Source organism: Trachurus japonicus, chromosome 9 (genome assembly GCF_045865225.1).
Source record: "Trachurus japonicus isolate A0001 chromosome 9, Traja_1.0".
Classification (NCBI taxonomy): Eukaryota; Metazoa; Chordata; class Actinopteri; order Carangiformes; family Carangidae; genus Trachurus; species Trachurus japonicus.
In genome coordinates, this window is record NC_140915.1 from 32,769,667 (window position 1) to 32,788,499 (window position 18,833).

Consider the following 18,833-nt stretch of genomic DNA (forward strand, 5'->3'; position numbering starts at 1 on the left):
TTACGAGTGGCCGTTATAGTGACTTTCACCGGTAAAACAGGTCGGAGAAACACGAGTGGGTTGCCTGGAACGCTACAAAGTCGTAAGTCGTGACTTGAAGCTGTAATTTACGATTTCAAAAGCCTGCCTGGAACGCAGCATTAGCGAAAACGACCGGACCACTTACTTCTGCTTTAACAACAAAAATGTACCATCAATAATACCTTCAGGTTGCACATTGCATTGTGAGGTATTCTTTAAAATCATACAGATATATTAGGGCAGCATGATATGCAAAAACACACATTGTGATTATTTGGGCAGATAATGTAAGTGCTTTACATTTTCATTTACAAATATATAAGATTGATCCCTTTATGTCTTGAAAATTACTAGTTGGCCACGGCGTCTCTGTAGCAACACAGCACTTATGAAGCTAACAATTCACAAAATACTACTGTGACAAATTTTACCTTTATCAAAAAGTACTGCAGCCTCTGCAATTTGGATATTGTACTTGGCCATATTTCAATGTTGAAGCTGTGCAGTCATAAGATATCTCAAGAGTAGGATGAAACTGACAAATATTTAGTCAGTCCCAACAACTGAATCCAAACTTGTGTCACATCACCATCCTGTCCCCTAAAGCTGTTGTCCTCTGCGCTATATTGGCTCTAGTCGGGGACACCTGGCCGTGTGCTCTTTCTTCTTTTTCTTCCTTCCAAGATATAATTTATCGAGTGTCAGCACAACGCCATGCCAGGAGACAGCCACTGAGTTTGAGCGCTCTGCTCCTCCTTTCACCTTCCCCCCACTACATTAATCTTGCTGAAAGGAGCTGGTGGCACACTAAATATAGGCGAGCCAGCTGTGCCGGGGGGAGACGGGCAGGTAGCAGGGAGCGCTGGGAGTCACAGAGTCCCTGCTCTAAGCCCAGAGTGAGGAAGCAGTGAGGCCATGCTTCATCCTCCGGTCTGGGCACCACTGCTCGTTAATACGACCTAGGGCTGTTCGATTTTGCCCAAAAATAAAATCTCGATTTTCTTCTCTGAAAAATCGATTTCCGATTATGATTACGATTTTTTTGTGAGCTGTTTGTGTCTTTTGAAATGGACCTAGAGTCTAATTTAAAAAATATCTATCTATCTATCTATCTATCTATCTATCTATCTATCTATCTATCTATCTATCTATCTATCTATCTATCTATCTAAAAACGTGAGAGCTGTAACTGTGTAGTGGAAAAGGGCCGTTGGTCTTTTTGGCAACGAAATCCTCACTGGTCTTAGCAAAATGCCGCCATGCTTGTTTACAGTGTGTGGGGAGAGCAGTGGGAGAGCGTGATGGGAGGAAGGAGGCAGCATTCATTCATGAATGGGGGATTACCGTAATCACCCTAGTTAGAGTAAAAAAACAATCTTTACGATTCCAAATAATCGCGATTACGATTTTAAATCGATTAATCGAACAGCCCTAATACGACCTGTCATTACTAGTGAAGTAGCGTAGTGGACAGCCTCTGCTGATGATCACCGTGATATGTTCTTCTAATCAGACATACAGAAAAGTGTGTTATGATAACAGCTTCAGTTGATATCAGAATAAAGTGCATGATACAGTGATAATGTTTATCAATTAATTTTCAGGAAACAGAAAGCAGTCATATTCCATCTGTTGTTTTGTATCCTTTGCTGGCTCTGCGCCTGAAAATACCACCTCTTCCACCGCTGTGTCCACACACACACTCCTCCTTAGTCAGTGACAATTCAATTCAACACCGAGGCAATTCACACTGCGTATTTTTCCCACCAAAAAACCCCGAGACTAACAAAATAAGCACAGAATTTTAAAAATGACACTTGGCAACCTATCGGGAAGGGGAGAAGCATAAACAGGAAAACAGCTGTTTTAACAGGGAGAGCGAATAGACTCTTGAATTTGCCGTCGGTGGAAAGTCTTGCTGGAGGTGAGGGAGTAAGAGCTCAAGGGTTACAGATTGATTGGATTTCCAGATCTGCTCCCCCTGGCCAAACCTTACTCCTACTTCATCTACTGCAGCTTGACCTGGAACTGTTCTCAAAAAAAAAATTGTGTGTTGAAGAAATGCTGCAGGTTTAGGACCAGACAATGTGGTGGAAGTGTTTTCACTCAGTCTGTCTATGTACTTTTCTAGTGCATCAGTAACTAAAGTCATATTTGCAGCACACATTTTTCAGACTTGGCATTTCATAAACCGTTGAGTTAAAGCGTTTCACTCACTTCATTCCGTCTTCCTTGTCCTCAGCTTCATTTTTCTCTTCATCCCTCTCTCCCTCCTTCTCCTTCTCCTCCTTCTCCTTGTCTTCCTGGCTGCTGCGGTTCAGTTGTTGCTGCTGCTGCTGCTGCTGGCCGTGCTACGAGGGAAGACGGAGAAACGACAAGGCGTTCTGTTACAAAGATGATCTGAGGTAACTGGATACACAGACTTACACACAAACACTGCAACCTCTCCTGTAACCTGTGCACCTTAGGTGTGTGGATGGACAAACATGAACAACATTGCTGCTCTGCTGCTTTTCAAACAAACTAATTAAATGTTGATGTTTTTGTGCAGAATTTTCACTTTTGGTAACTGGAGAGTGAAAAGGAATCAGTTCATTGACACAAGGAGAGCAATAGTTGCTCTTCTGTTTTTCGGTCACTGAAGTAGATCCCCCAGTTTTTTCTCAATAACTTATCGCCTTTTACCACATGTATTTTCCACTTGTTTGCAATCAGTCAGTGGTGGCACTTCCTGTGGCAGATCAAGGGGCTTCTGCCACACATGTGTAGATGACGGTATGGTGGCAGGATTTCTGATCAGATAACACAGCAACTGCATCACGGTGTTTGCAAAAACATAAAAGCATAAAATGATTCCTCCCCTTTTCTATTTCCAGAGACGTCAGATAAGTGAGACCTTACTAACCTGAAAGAGATCCTGTTAATTTTCATGCACAGGCAAAACAAAACAGGATACGAAAGTTCCAAAATTACAGCAGCACATTTCTGCTGTATAACTTTTGTTCTGAAAGCACCCAGAACCACTTCCTTACCGGCTTCCTGCCTGTCTGGGCTTTTAGGGTTAGAGTTCAGATGAGTAGACACGCAGCCTGACCGAAAACCTTCAACACTGCTGCTTACCACTGACAAAGCAGCCAGTGATACACTAACATTTCTGTTTTGATCTATTGATGTACTTGCAGTTTCTGCCTTCAGGCTCGTCCTCATGCAAAGAACGTAAACCTTTGTTGATCTCCTTACCACATACGCTGTATGCTTGAAGAAAAAAAAAACAATATCACTAATGTCCTCTCCCTCCCGTTGAAATTAACCCAGACTGAAAACAAATAAAAGTCATAACTCAGCAGGAGTTAATGGCCTTCCGGCCTCATTTGAAGCTCTAACGCTTGCCTTTTTTTGTTTCCTCACATACTTCATCAGCCTAATAATCTCTATCCACTCTTAACTGTGCATCCAAACAGGCACCAAGCTGTTCCAGGGCCAGACCCACAGAGAGTGGAGTTAAAGGAGACATCACGGCAGCAACTTCTACTAGACTCGGAGGCTGAGAGCGCATTAACATTTGCATTAAGCTATTACTTATCCTCACCATTTCTCTACTATCCAAACATCATCTCTATTAGCATTTGCAGTCACACTGACATATAGCGCTGCACTTTCTGCTCCCTCCTCCGCAGCCACCTCCCTCTGTGACTGGGAGCTATTAGTGCTAGCTGCTGCTCAGGAGATGTGGAGCAACCCGCCGGCTAATGAGCGGGGGCTTCTTCAGGAAGGATGAGGACACACCATCCTCATACCCAGAGGAAAAGGTCGCCGGTAAATTAATGTGCCATTTCATTAGCGCCCGCCACCATGAAGTTTAGCAGGTAGCACCTGATCGGGGCTAAAGTAATAACTAGGATCTCATTAGCGCTAGGAATGGTGTGTGTTTAAAAACCTGTCAGTATGGAAATCGTGCTGACACGAGGGGTTTAGCAAATCGTGGCACTTGATCAGCACAACTGAGTGACCTCTGTTGTTTTATGGCTTTGAACTACCTCGCTGTTCTGCAAAGATCTCATAGATGGCACACTTCAAGCAACACAATACCCAATTTTTATCAGTTTAAGTCATTTTGCATACTGAATTAAAGTGCAAAACACATTTTGTTTATCTACAGGCCGTATGATTCGCAGAACACCATGTGCACCCAAAAGATAAAACGTCAAACTCCATGAGGAGAAACATGTCAACGCACACAAACAGAGAGGGAAAGTTACTGGCCCCTGCTCTTGCTAAACCTGTCTGATAAACAGAGAATCAGGATTTTCTTTATTTATCAAACACTATTAGTTACTTCCATTATATTTATCTCACTAGACTTAAAGGAATAGTTCACCAAAAAATGAAATTCAGTCATTATTGACTCACCCTCATGCTGATGAATACTCCGGAGTAGTTTTTTATTCCTCAAAGTGCATCTGGAGACCCGGGAGGGGGGTTCGTAGTCCAACGAAAACAATAATGACTGAATTTCATTTTTTGGTGTACTATTCCTTTAAAGCATCTGCTAACTGAGTACATTTAAGAGCAGGCAGGTCAGCCAGAAGGACTGGGACTGAGTCAGTGAGAGTACCTGGCTTCTTCCACGCCGTCTGTAGTTCCTCCGCACGATGTTCTTATAGTTTTCATTCTTTTTGGTCAGGTAGTAAAACAACACACACTCTGCCACCGTCTGAAACATGAAAGAAATGTCATTTGCCAACAACCACTTCCTGAGAAGACTGGATGCCAGTGAACAATGAAAAAAGGAAAACGAAACCGATGAATGAAAAAGGTGATTACCTTTCTCTCCAGAAAAGACGCAATCAGACCAAAGTTTTTGGGGTGCTGGATGAACCTGTGGGAACACAACAAAAACATTTTTTAAAACACTCCTGTTCCTGTTAATCCTGTTAATAAAATGTTAATAAAATGATTCAAAAACCATTGACACTTGCTGAATATCTCCTAAAGAAAACCACACAATAACACAAAGGGTGACTGAATGACTGAGGCAGTAATGAAATGATCGAAACCACTGCATTAACCTCAAATTTACAAATTAGGTTTGCAATGTTTATTAATTGATTATTAATGAATATCACACTGGACATTTCTAAGTGATCAAATATCATTCTGCGTTCTGTATGCTTTCGATCAGAGTTGTGGGGTATAAAAAACATGTGGGTAGACTTTAAAGGCACTGATTTTACTGCGTGGGTTTAATTTGATTTGGCAGCTTGAAACGCCTCCTCTCACTTCTCACGAAAGGGGAAGGTTCACTTCCTTACCAACAAACTTACTGACCTTTTGTCGCTCACACATACTTTGCCTAGTTGCTTAAAAAGAAGCAATATGTCTCATAAACAAGAGTGGAATGAGAAGCTAATGTCATACTTGGTAGGTTTTAACCAAACAGCTTAATGTAATAAGACTAGGTTCAAATGCCAAAATGTTACTGTCAAAAGCTTTTTTGACAGTAACATTTCAACTTTTTTAACTTGTTCTTCTTCTCCAGAAACCAGCTTAGCTAGGGGGGAAACTGAGACACAACACAGATATCTTTGTGTTCAATAAAAGATGAAAAAAAAAGATATTTGCGACCATGACTTGACTGAAATGATCTGCTTACTTCTCTCTGAAAGTGTCCTTCTCCTGTTCGCTCCACATGTTCATCACCTGCCGGTCCTTGTACACCTTCATGGGGTCGTCCATCAGTCCATTCATGTTGATGAACTTGATGCGTTGCTGCTCGGCGTCGAACAACATGGGAGGGATGACTGCCAGCTGTCGCATCTGCTTCTCCGTGTTCTGTTTGATATCACACACAAACCAACATCCTGGGGTGAGTGGGCTGGTCTCGAGAGGGAAAGTATCTGACAACACGGTGCTCATACTGACATGCACTATATGAAACCTGCTGTGGTGCCACGCTTTGTTTTGAAGTGTGACAGAGTTCACTAGACAGGAGGGGAACTTCAGGGTGTCGTGTTGCCTCAGCCAGCTGAGGCTCATTTCCGGTTAAATGTAAACGTCTCTGCAATTGTCACTCTGCGATTTACGACCGTTTGGCATTGAGACCTGACCTTGTACATGAAGGGGAGGGGAGGGGTGTTGGTGGTTATTTGAGAAAGCGGTGAAAGAAGATAGCATTTCTTGAAATGAGACGACACAATCTCACTGGACGTACTGATGAGTTCAATGTGTCTACAGTAGTCTAACATGAGGAGCACAGGTCTAGTGTGTGACTAGTGGATGTCACAGCAACATCACGACACTGACAAGTCTCCTGTCTATGTTGACTTTAACATAAGATCAGGACACTATCAATATCTCTACTGGACCTGTGCACTAACAGGCATCCGACTGCTCTGAATCTAGTGTCGCTACAGTAACCTTGTCAGCCAAAATGGCATGAATTCAGCTGGTCAGTCTAACCAAACCAAACCAAACCAAACCAAACCAGTCCAGTCCAGTTTATATGATTTTCCTCTGAGCTCAAAGAAGTAAAAACCTGCCTGAGATAAAACTGATGCTTAGATGCTGAAACCGAAAGCTGACACTCGGTGGTTGAGTAGTTAAAAGCACATCCCATGTTGGCAATGCCCACTGCAGTGATCGCCGGATCGATTCCCGACTGTGCTGCATGTCATTCCCCCAGTCTCCTGTCAAATGCCTAAAAAATGTCTACAAAAAACTGCTATAATGTGGACATGTACATGGGCAAGAATTGCTGCTGCACCAAGAGCTGCATGGATTAGATTATTTAAAAATAAAAATAAAAGAGGCTGAAAACAAATGCCAGAAAACGAGCACAGTTTGGGAACACTTGAATTGAAAGCTGCTGAGCTGCTGTGGTGGCCTTTACAGGCTAGTATCTAGTATTTAGCTTTGGCTAGCCCTGCTAACTTAGCTACCACAAATATTCCTATGGCCCAGTAGCGGAGAAGGAGCCGTCAGTGTGAGCCGATATCATCAGAGTGGAACCGCTGTGGCACAAGGCTTAACCAGTAGAGCAGCTGTGGTATGTGACAACATGTACTGGCATATGCCACAGACACACAGCTATGTTGTGGTGATTTAAAAAGGCCTGGGCTGCGTTGCACGGTGTGCAGCTCAGTTTATTCATCCTGGATCATTTTATGTATGTTCACCACATATTATACATGATATATTATCTACTGATATTGACCTGTCCACATTGTGACGCTATGTGCCCTGCTTTGTAAGAACAGCTGTTGCACATCTCTCTCCCTCCTCTGGTGCTCTCTGATGTTTTTTGACATTAAATGACCGTTTTTATTGTTTGTGTCTTTGTTTTAGCTTATATAATTAATTATTAATTATGTGACGCAAAGGTCTATGCACAAAACATGTCAAATGCAGTCTTTACTTTTAACTTGACATTGTTTTGTTTTGCTGTACGTTGCATTTTTATTATCTTGACTATTGTCTGCAGAAAATGAAAATATCTTTTAATGTATCTTTTTCATTCCTGCTCTTTTTAATACTCGAAGAAACATCAAATATTCACTACCCAGTGAAAATAATATAGTTAGAAAATAAGCACATCCATAAGATACGTGGATAGATTTACACAAAACCAGCATTTTTTGTTGCTGTTGTTGTTGTTAAGTTGCCACCATGACACCACAGGCACCCAGGGCTTTATTCCTGGCAGCAGAGGCAGCTTTGACTCTAAAAAAAAATCAGACATCCAGATGTCTGGCCAACATCGTCATTTAAACTTCAAGAGCGTTACAACTTGCCAAAGAGCAAGTGGAGGGGCAAACCATCTAAACACAGCACAAGTCAACAATAACCATGGAGCTTTCACTAGCGCATCTTTTCTGGTTCTGTCCTAAGTTGCACAGTTTTTGGTCAGCTATATTTGAACAGTTGTCAAAAGCCTAACCATGAGCTGGCCGTCCTCGGACGCTCGGCTGAGACTTCTGATCTTCTGCCTGACACGCAGGTCGCTCTGCACCTAGGGAGAGTGGTGGCCAAGAAACGTATTCTCTTAACCCTTAACTTGGAAGTTTACCACTCCTCCCACCTTCGCTCACTGGCTCAGCAAGATGTTATCGGTTATTCAAATGGAAAGGCCGCGCCTGCACAAACCCAATGAACAGAAGAGATTGGAGAGACTTTGGGGAGCCTTCCTGGCCCAATGTCAGGTCTGATACCTGACTCAACCTTTCACATGGTACTTGCTTTACTTTAACGACTGCAACTATGTTTTTTCTGTAAGTCTACTTACATATGTAAAATCACAACTGTCTGGCAGCCCCTTTTCTTTTCTTTTTTTTTCTCTTCTTTTCTTCTGTTTTCTTTTATGTTTGACTGTTTCTCTACTGTGGTATGTTTTGTACAGTTTTGTAAAGTTAAAAAACTGTAAATAAAGTATAAGAAAAAAAAAAACCCATGGAGCTTACCTCGTGCTCTGATATTCCATCAATGATCTCAGAGACCTCATGTTCACTACGAGCTGCGGACGAGGCCAGCCCACCTCCCCGCTGGCCCACACGGCTACACAAGAGGAAAAAAGAGTCGTTGTCACTCAAAACTATCCACTCATTACTGCAAACTGAACCACTACATTACACAATGAAACAAATCCACATCCATTCTTTACAGTAACTAGGCAACCAATGGATGTGATTAAGTCAGTTGCAGAAATTAACTGTGCCATTTTACTCTGAACAATCACAGCCTCCATGGTGTGTGAACTGTGGGGTGGGGTGGGGGGTGGGGGCTGTAATCTCACCTCTGCATGCGCTCCTGCATCTCTCTCTGCTTGCGGATCTCTGGGAACTGTTTCTCGTAGTACTCCCGCACCTTGCTCTCCTTGGCTCGGCGCCGCGGGTTGTTCTCGATGCGCTCCACCTTCTTCTCCCAGGCCTCCATCAGCTGGTCGTACCGCTGGCAAAACTTCTGTTCCTGAAGGCAACACAGAGAGGGGGGGTCAATCCACTAGCTTCTTCTATGTTTCTTTGTTTTCAAGACACAAAACTAACCGACCGCCAGTGGTGGACAGTAACGGAGTAAATTTACTTGAGTACTGTACTTAAGTACATATGCAGAGGATGTGTACTTTACTTGAGTATTAGATTTATTTGGTACTTATTACTCTTCCTTGAATACATTTCCAAGACAAATATTTTTACTTTTACTCAAGTTAATTTCTAGGAAGGCTGGAAAGTACTCGTTACTTTCAGGTCTGCTCTTTTCTTTTGTAAAATACTATTGGACAAAATGTGAAAATGACAATTGCTGTCCTCATATGATCCCATTCATTTTATTTGTTTTTATAGGTGTTTCTGCAGCTTTATATAACATTGTGGTTCTAAAAGCAGCACATCAGTGCAGGTGGTTTCAAAGAGTTAATTCTCAGAAACAAGAGTAAAAAGGTCCTTAAATTCATTTAGAAAAAATTATAGTAATTCATTGATGTGAAAAATAAGAAATTTACTCTTACTCTTACTTGAAGTAAATTTAAAAGCATGTACTTTTGGATACTTAAGTACGTTTAAAAGCAAGTACTTTTTTACTCTTACTCGAGTAACATGTCGACTGAGCTACTTTTACTTGTAACGGAGTAAATTTTGACCAGTAGTATTTGTACTCTTACTCAAGTACTGAGATCGAGTACTCTGTCCATCTCTGCCGACCACTAAGTCTGAATATTGACCAGCTCCCCCCTGATGCTGTGATGTTTCAGACCACTAACATTTGATATTCATACTCAGTAATCCTCCTTGGCTCTCTCTTAGTGTCGCTGGTGTCTCCCACCATGAAGCGCTGCATGTCCAGAGGGGGCAAAGTGATATGTTACTATTCTATGGGGGGTCTGGCCTTGAGCCACGGCTCTGGCAGACGATGGCCCACTGTTTTCCCAGCTTCCTCACAAGCAGGCTGTAAAGCAGACCATTAACCCTGGAGCAGACACGACCCTCAGCGGGCTCGTAAAGCACAAGGTGATGTCTCCCTGCACTCTGCCCACGAGCAGAGCAGCTACCTCCCCCCACTTAGAAACAACACCAGAGAAGACTCCACACTCGGCCCTGACTCACATGCTTTTGATAAAGGTGCTGCATTTGAAAATGGTTCTCTCTGACCTCGCATAAACCTGCCGTACATAATAAATGCAGAGCTATGGGGCAGCTGTTGACGGCATCATTTCCGAGGCTGGAAGCAGTATCAGTCATATTCTTCCCATGTGGGTAGATGCAAATTTCATGGCAAAACTGTGGAGTTGCAACATTTGCAATAATGATTTTGTGTCAAGATAGCTGATTTTAAGATGTCTGTCTGGCTTTAGCATCAGAGCTAACCCTCATTGATCTCTGCTTTATTTATAGTCATGCTCTTTGGCTCAGTCTCGCTCAATCACTGGCAGACGAGAGCAGTTACTAAGCCTGTACAATGCTCATTTTATTGTTTGGCAGATAGTGATTTAAGAAGATGTAGAAGATGTTTTCTCTGAGATCATAGTACATGATTTTTTTTTTTTTACAAATGCAATCACTTTCCCAGGGAACAGTGTACTGTCAAATCTATTACGCTTCCGTCTGCCTAAAATGGCCACTCAACATCAAGAAGCAGCTAGCGCAGTTTCACTCTAGTCATCATTCATGAGCTGGGTCCCAGCAGAGTCAAAAAAAAAATGTTGAGTTCTCTACTTACCCACTGCTTCCGAGCATGATTTCTCCTCTTGAAGTAAAGGATGAGCTTCTTCCTCATTGCCTGGTTTCTGAGAGGGATGGAGGCAGAGAGGCATGGAGGAGACAGGGAGGCAGAGGGACAGAGAGAGACAGAGACAGAGACAGAGACAGAGACAGAGACAGAGACAGAGACAGAGACAGAGACAGACAGACATATGGTGAGCACATTCAAGGAAACCCTCAATTCAGACAATGTTTCATCGCATTTATCACATGATAAATCTAAATACAGTATACGGTGTTCCCCAGATCCTTCCATACACATGTTCTCCCTGCTGCACTTTTTTCTGCCTGACTTCTTTATTCAATAAATAAATATAAAAATGTACTAGTACACACACACAGACACACACACAAACACAAACAATGCTTGTCCTTGTATGCCACCGCTCGATAAACTCAAACTTGCTTCTGGGTGGAAAGGACAGTGATGGGAGCCAAACTTATAAAACTTGTCTGGGCTGGGAACAGCCAGCCACAGTGCTTCAAATAAAGGTCAGGGCCAGTAATCTCCTTAGGCAGCCACTCAGTTTGTCTCTTTCTCTGTTCCAAGACAGAGTTTTATTCCTGACACTTAATCTGTCAGTTGTAAGGTCACGTTCCCCACTGATTAATGTAATCTTATTCTACATTAGTCACTTGGGCTGAGCCGCAGGGACCCTCAGGTCACAGGCAAGGACAAAGGACAAGGAAGTGGGCTACCCATGGTGTGTGGTGAAAATTCTAAGATATCAAGACAACATTTTGGGTTTTACGATGATAAACACACGGGGGGACTTATCCATTCTTCATTTCCCAACATTTTATCTGCAATAACAAACCCAGGCCAAATCTAAACAGTCTTAACCCCCAACCTACACAAACACTCCCACACACCCACACATACAAACAGACACACACACTGAGCCAAGCCATTGCAGCAGGAAAGACAAATACAGCAGAATCCAGTGAGGTGCAGTGCAGTACATTTATTGTGGTATATAATGGTTGAGAACTTGGCAAAAACAGGTTTAATAGATTAAGCCTTTTAAAGACAGAGATGCCATTGTCCTCTGGACACCAGATGGCAAAGGGAAAGATTAGTCGCCCTGAACCCCTACGAATGCTTTCCTTTGTCCTTCCCTAAGCCTGTGCCATTTCTGAGATATCAGAGAACACTGTAATTTGGCATAATACCTCTAAGACGAAAGATTCATTATACACAAACTCTGGACAGATGTTCTCCAGCGGTACGGCCACACTCAGCAACAGCTTTTCAGACTTCAGAGTATGATTTTGCCTCCATAGCAGTCTGCATTTATCATCAGCTGAGTAGTAACAGTGCAGTGTGTGCAGGAGATGAACTGGGATGGATGCTGAGCACTCCACAGAGAACTGGTACTCATCTATCCAGGCAGGGATGAGTGCCAAGGTTATCAAACCGGTTAGCAAAACAAAGGAGTCAATTGTGCCGGCTCAAAGCGACATAGTGGTATTTAATAACACACACACATACACACACACACACACACCGAGGGGACGAGAGAGAAGAGTTTTCAGTTAATTGCTTTGAGGCAATAATACTGATCAAACGGTGCAGGGATCAAAAGGAGTGAAGACAGAGGCGTGTGTGGCTGAGGTCAGATACATCTTGTGGTATGCCACGGTGCCACAGTGCCATGGTGGAGACCAGCTATTACAACCCTCCTCAAGCCTTTCATGTGCCCCAGTCAATTATGCTCCTTAAAGGATTACAGATGCATATAAGCTTTCCTGATTGACACGACAGGCAAAGTTGTGTACTCTCTCCTTCCCTAACTGCAGATACACACTAACTTATGGAATTGATACGGCTCATTAATCATTCACCGCTCAGAGAGGCAGGCTGCTGTTAATATTTCATGTCTAATATCAGAGGCAAAAAAAAAAGATGAAATAATGGTTTGACATTTTAGTTAAAGTAGATGCATATTTGTTTTTTGTTATTTTTTTTCACTCAGGTGGCTTTAGCTTGAGCACAGATGATCTGAAGCTCAGGTCACAGCATGAAGTCAATACCACTCATTATAACTTTGACTTGAATCCTGTTTCTTATACAACAAAAAGAAGAAAACTCTTAGCTCAGCAGGGGTAATAGCTAACAGACCATAGCACATACTGTAGTCATATTCTGTTTTATGTTTACATAAAACCAGTGAAGACTTAAATAGCAAATTCAAGATCCTCAAAAAAAATAAATAAAGAAGAATCTAATAGAGTTAAAAAGCTTCATGAAAACAGAGGTCATAGAGGAGAAAACAGGTGAACTCAACTCAAAACCTTAACCAGATGTCAAATTCAGAACAAATAAAGGAAAAGGTAAATAAATAGCATTTCTTTAAAGCATCTCTAGCCGCTGTTGCTACACACATCTACTCTTGTAAGTTTCATAACTAAGTTTAAGTGATGACAATTTCACATCCCCCTCTGAAATGCTATAGTTTGCAGTTTGCCAACCAAGAGGCAGGCAGCTGTGGTGGTGTGTGTGTGTGTGTGTGTGTGTGTGTGTGTGTGTGTGTGTGTGGGGGGGGGGTCTCTCACTGAGGTGATGTACAACCACTACAGGAATGATAGCTGCTCTGGTCACCAAGTTCTACTCTATAGTAGCTGTAGGTTTACAAAGAATTCAAGAAAATATGAGAATCTAATATGTTGTGAAGTCTCCTGACTGCATGTATACTGTACCATTTAACACCACTAAAGGCTTAATCCCACTACATTTCTAAATAAGCAAACATCTCAAATAAATACAGGTTAGGTTCTTAATTTCTGGCTTGTTACATGTTCTAATGCCCACAGGAATCAGAGCTGTTGCAGGTCATTTTGAGTTTGGCTTACTCTTCTATTTGATTTTCCATGCCTTCAAATGCATTATTTGTAAATGATGATACCCCCACCCACCCACCCAAAAAATCATTAGCATCTCAAGTGTATATACACCACATGTCTTGAAGATCTGGGATGAGATCCTCTTGCAATAATTAAACTCTACAGTATTCAAAATTCAGTGGGTGTATGCAAATCATTTCCACACATACAAGTGTTCAATCATGTAGAGCAACACTCACATTTTGATGTTCTCATGGTACTGCTTGGTATCGGAGGGCTGATTGTACAGAGGCTGGAGCAGGAGAAGAAACAACAAGACCAAAGGATCAGTCATACTGTCAGTGGTCAAACAGACTAACAGCTGAAAGAGATGAGGGTCAAACCACACATTTTACTAAAGTCTTTTCAATATGCTTCTGAATTCACACCAAATGAAGGTGGGATTTGTAGTGTTGGTCCATGGATAAGAATCAAAGCTCTGACTGACAGAACCCCAATAACTCCATTTGAGGGGAGCCACTCCAAATGAGTCACAACCTGTTTTGTTGAACATCTTGTTGGACTCTACATGTAATTCATTCAACAGAACCAAATAACTGTCTGTTAATGAAGCTGTCCATCTGTCTTACTGTTTCATACACAGAGACACTATGTAAGAGGTGGAAAAATATTATTGCAATCAAAGTTCTGCTTTGAAAGTCCCAAGTCTGAAAAAAAAGTAGTAAAGTAAAACAAGTTCTGGTTCTGGTTTGACAGTTTGGGTCTTGAGAAGCCTTTCATATTTCATTGTAACTCTGTGTTCAATATCAATATGCTAAAACAGCTTTGAGCACGGAAATCAAATATTTTTACTTCATTTCATACCAGCGATCGGGACATTATGTGTTCCAGACTCATTCCTTGTGTCTTCCTAACGTCCCTCATCTCTCTAACCTGCTCCTCAATCAAATGTTCAAAAAAGAAAAAAAAGTACAGACACAGAGAGATGGTGTGTACTCACCAGCTCTACCCTGGGTCCCAGTCCCTCCAGGATCCTGTGAGCCTCTTCTGCCTTTTTCTGGTGAGGAAACACAAACAGAAGTAGTACATTAGCCAGCTGCCTGCACCTCTGTTATCACCACGGCAACGCAGTGAGCACGCTCATTTGAACACAGCAGCTACACTGCTTGCTAGACGGACAGGCGGACGGGCGGACGGACGGACTGCTGGATGTAAGGATGGGTGGATGATTAGATGGAGAGATGGATGATGCTCTGACTATTATTAGAGCTTTTAACTCAAGCTGGGCCACAGCTCCCTCTCTCCTCTTCTGGAAAAAAAATAAAAAAAGATTACTCACCTCCCCTGAGCGGAGAGAGAAAGAGCAGGCAGGAAAGTGGGAGTGGAATAGAAAGTGAGTGGGAGAGAAAGTGCAAAAAAAAAAAAGGGGGAAGAGGGAAGAGGGGGGGGGGGGGGGGCTAAAGGGCTTTGGTGCTTATCTCATAAGAGACATCTGATGAAAGACAGAGAAAGACCTCACCTCCAGCTCACTACCTACACCAATCAGTCTCTTACAACAAAACCTGCTGGCACGGACCGAAAGCCAGACGGGGGGGCAGCCTGAAGCTCCCAGCTGTGTGTCTGGATGACCTCTCTGCTGCTCTGCTTCTCCATACCTTTATATTTAGCTCCAGCAGACTAATGTATGAGCAGTGTCCCAGGCTACCCCTCTCAATGTTCACCCCGCTCTTTTCCTTCTTCCACTCTGTACGCTCCATCGATCTAACAGACCCCGTTTGGTGACACACCACATGCTCCGTTGCTTTCCATCTCACTTCATTTCCTTCAGTGGCCGTGCGGGGAGACTGGCAGGACTGACACACTGGCAGAGGATGGAGTGGGGGGTGGAGAGGAGGATGTGGGAGTAAATTTTTAGGGATGATAACGGAGACTGTGCTTGTGCGTGTCAACCTTTATTTCTCGCCGCCCACCATGTCATGCTGCTTCCTTGTCACTTTCACTCTGTCTTCACTGTGGAAGGAGTTGGGATCTACTCCTAAATTTATGCAAGACTCACGCTAACGGACTTGGATGTAAGACCCCGGCTGGAGCTCACGCACACAGCTTAACTTGACTCAACAACACACACACACACACACACACACACAAGCTTCCAACTGGCTCACCTGTGAGCGAAGCCAAGTGACACGGCTCCAGTTTTAAAAAGTGCTGTGTGCGTTTCCCCTAGATTGTCGTGTGGCAAAAAGGAAGCGCTGAGGATTTATATTTGCAATTATTAAAACATAAAATCCAAATGCAAATACAGTAACATGATGCCATTATTCTTCCTTCAGTTGTTTTGCATAGGCACCCCCCACCCCACCCCCACTCCTGTTGCTTCCTCACCAGTGAGTAGGTGTAACAGGCTGCAGAGTATTGCCTCAGAGAGCTCGCTCACTACAGGAGCAGTTAATGAGCAGCAATTATTAAAAGCAGCCTTTCATCCTCAGGGAATAGGGAGGTTCAAGGATTTCTCTTCATTTCCTGGCTGCGATTCTTTCAGCAAATTTAAAAAAAAAAAAATTAAAAAAAAGAAAAGAAAAGAAATAAGGGCTGCATGTTATTGACCTCAAAACTCTTGGAGTGTGGCTTCACATTAAATACTAAAAATGACAAACTCTGCAATCGGGAGGAAGACTGATGAGATGCAATATTATCTTTTCTCTAAATGTGTGGTTAATTACACTGAGGGAACTGCCTGCTTGATACACACACACCCACATCATAAGACCCGAGTACATAGACTGCTCCATTACTTTAATCATGCCCCCTCCCTGTGGTAGCACACAGGACTGCTGCTTTGGCAGCAGCAGTAGAAGCAATTGTACTGTTGTACACGCTGCCTTCTGTCAACAAGACATTTTCTCCTGCCGAGCACATGACGCCTCAAATGAAATGTTCAACTTCAGCTTGGAGCAAACATTATAAAAGAACACTGTCTGCGCTCCTCTCTGACCAGAAATCACAATGCTACGACTACAGACGCTGTGTATCTCTGATGAAGGGAAAACAGACACAGACAAACAGGAAAAAGGGAGTGAGGTAAAAGAAAAAAAAAGAAGATGAGGAGAGAGAGAGCAGGAGACAGAGAGCTCTTTAAGGACATGGTAATATGGCACAGACATGAGGATTTAGCATAGCTCAACAGAATTATAATAATGCCGTCACAGTGAGGCTGTCTGTCTTGTGTTTGTGTCCATGACTGTGATGTTCCAAATATGAGAGGAGTGAACTTGAGTTGAGCCATCCCCGGGGTTTGACTATGGGCTGTTGCTGGAAATGCGGCTGTGACCCTGTCTGAGAGAGCTGGTGACACTGAGCCCAGGGGGGACAGGCGTCACCGTGGTGACACCGAGGTAATTATAACCAGGTGCTTTAACACACATCAACCAGTACATACATGCACTACAGGCCCGACATGGATCATTACGCTTTAATGGTACTGCCTTGTTTACACATCACCTCTTCATGAACTAATAATTGTCAGATGATGAAAGAGTGTTGATCTCTCTCCCTCCGAGACATATACTCAGTCTTTACTCCTCCCAGAGCCAGCTCCACAAACTTAAAGCTGACACCTCTGGATTACCAGTGTCAGCAGCAGGCTGCATGTGGAGATGAACTAAACTGTGGCACGATCATTTTACTCACCCAGACAACTTTGGTGTCATTTGGAATCGTTTTGACGAAATTAGCCCCAGTGGAGCGGCGCATATATCCATATAATGCGAGAACACGGGGCAGCGCAATGCAGCCTCTATATAACACATTATCTGCCGCAAAACTCGTTCATTTCACCAATATTTAGTTATGATACACTAGTGCTATTCCCCTCCGAGCCCGTGGTGGCATGTCAACATCCGGCGTCTGTAGGTTGACCTACTGACCTCTGATCTGGATGATGTCATCTCCGACCGCGGTGCGGCGCGGCTAACTTGCTACCGCTAATACTATGGTTCGTTTCTGTGCGTTTCTGACTTGTCAGAACAAAATGAGGAGCTGGATGAAGTTCAGCTTCCACAGGCTTCCTCTCCTCAACCTGGACTCACTAAAGCTCCGGCTAGTTGAGATAAAAATGGACCCGAATGCCGAAGCGGAATGATTATTATCAGAATGAGCCGGGCAGCGGTCGGAGATGACATCATCCAGATCAGAGGTCAGTAGGTCAACCTACAGACCCCGGATGTTGATAACATGCCACCACGGGCTCGGAGGGGAATAGCACTAGTGTATCATAACTAAATATTGGTGAAATGAACAAGTTTTACGGCGGATAATGTGTTATTTAGAGGCTGCATTGCGCTGCCCCGTGTTCTTGCATTATACGGATATACGCGCCGCTCCACTGGGGCTAATTTCGTCAGAACGACTCCAAATGACACCAAAGTTGTCTGGGTGAGTAAAATGATTGTATTTTATGCTAGAAATAAGGTCCAGGTTGTAAAAAACTGAAATTATCCTTTAACTCTGCAATTGTTTAAAATGATGGAGAGTTGTTGGCTAGCTAGTCAAACTGTGTAAGATACGTTAAAAGGCACCCAAGTATAAGGAGTTGATAAATAATAAATGTTACAGTGATCAAATGAGTTATGATGAATATGAATGGATGAGGCAATGTTATGGAGTTACTGTTGCAATGCGCTTAGTGTGGGTAAAGGGGAGGGAGAGGGAGAGAGAGGGAGATAGTGAGGTTAGGGGGCCAGGCAGTAGGCCAGAGTACATCTACATCCTGTCAGTCTGAGGGAAGTGGAAAGTGTTACAGAGGTCAGGCTACATGGTGGAGTAAGCTGTGAGTCACTCCTCAGTCTTAAGCAATCAGCAAAGTCTTGCTCTTGTGCAGAAGTGCTGTGATTTAGCCGTGTTTAATGACCGCGAGGGAGCGAGTCACAGAAGGACACTCCCTGTGTGCTGCCATGTTGTTCCCTTTCAAAGCGCTTCTCGGGCCATTTCTGCTTTTATCTAGAGGCATCTGTGCAGGTTAGCGCAAAGTGTCACCACACGATTCCAAAAGCTGTGAAGGATTTACTCCCCCTCTCCATGACAGTTATTCACGCTTTGCCATAATGCGGGTTTTAAACAAGCTTCCCCACTTGGATTTCGACTGCACTGCTTTGCTCTTCTATAAAAAAACCATTTGCCTCGAATCTGTCTGAGAAACTGTTTTCCTCTGAACTGTGAGGC

At 43.2% G+C, this 18,833-nt stretch overlaps 1 protein-coding gene across 14 annotated transcripts in view; it reads right to left on the reverse strand.

Annotated features, from left to right (window-relative positions):
- The window catches only part of ncor2 (nuclear receptor corepressor 2), a 99,397-nt gene that overhangs the window by 38,049 nt on the left and 42,515 nt on the right, over positions 1-18,833 (reverse strand). For all 14 annotated transcript variants that reach the window (XM_085787499.1, XM_085787496.1, XM_085787509.1 and 11 more), the window contains exons 7-15: positions 14,614-14,670; positions 13,853-13,905; positions 10,729-10,795; positions 8,810-8,982; positions 8,478-8,571; positions 5,675-5,853; positions 4,846-4,900; positions 4,637-4,735; positions 2,239-2,372 (exon numbers count right to left, since the gene is read on the reverse strand). In XM_085787499.1, coding sequence (XP_085643625.1) covers positions 2,239-2,372; positions 4,637-4,735; positions 4,846-4,900; positions 5,675-5,853; positions 8,478-8,571; positions 8,810-8,982; positions 10,729-10,795; positions 13,853-13,905; positions 14,614-14,670 — 911 coding nt within the window. The remainder of the gene's footprint in view (positions 1-2,238; positions 2,373-4,636; positions 4,736-4,845; positions 4,901-5,674; positions 5,854-8,477; positions 8,572-8,809; positions 8,983-10,728; positions 10,796-13,852; positions 13,906-14,613; positions 14,671-18,833) is intronic.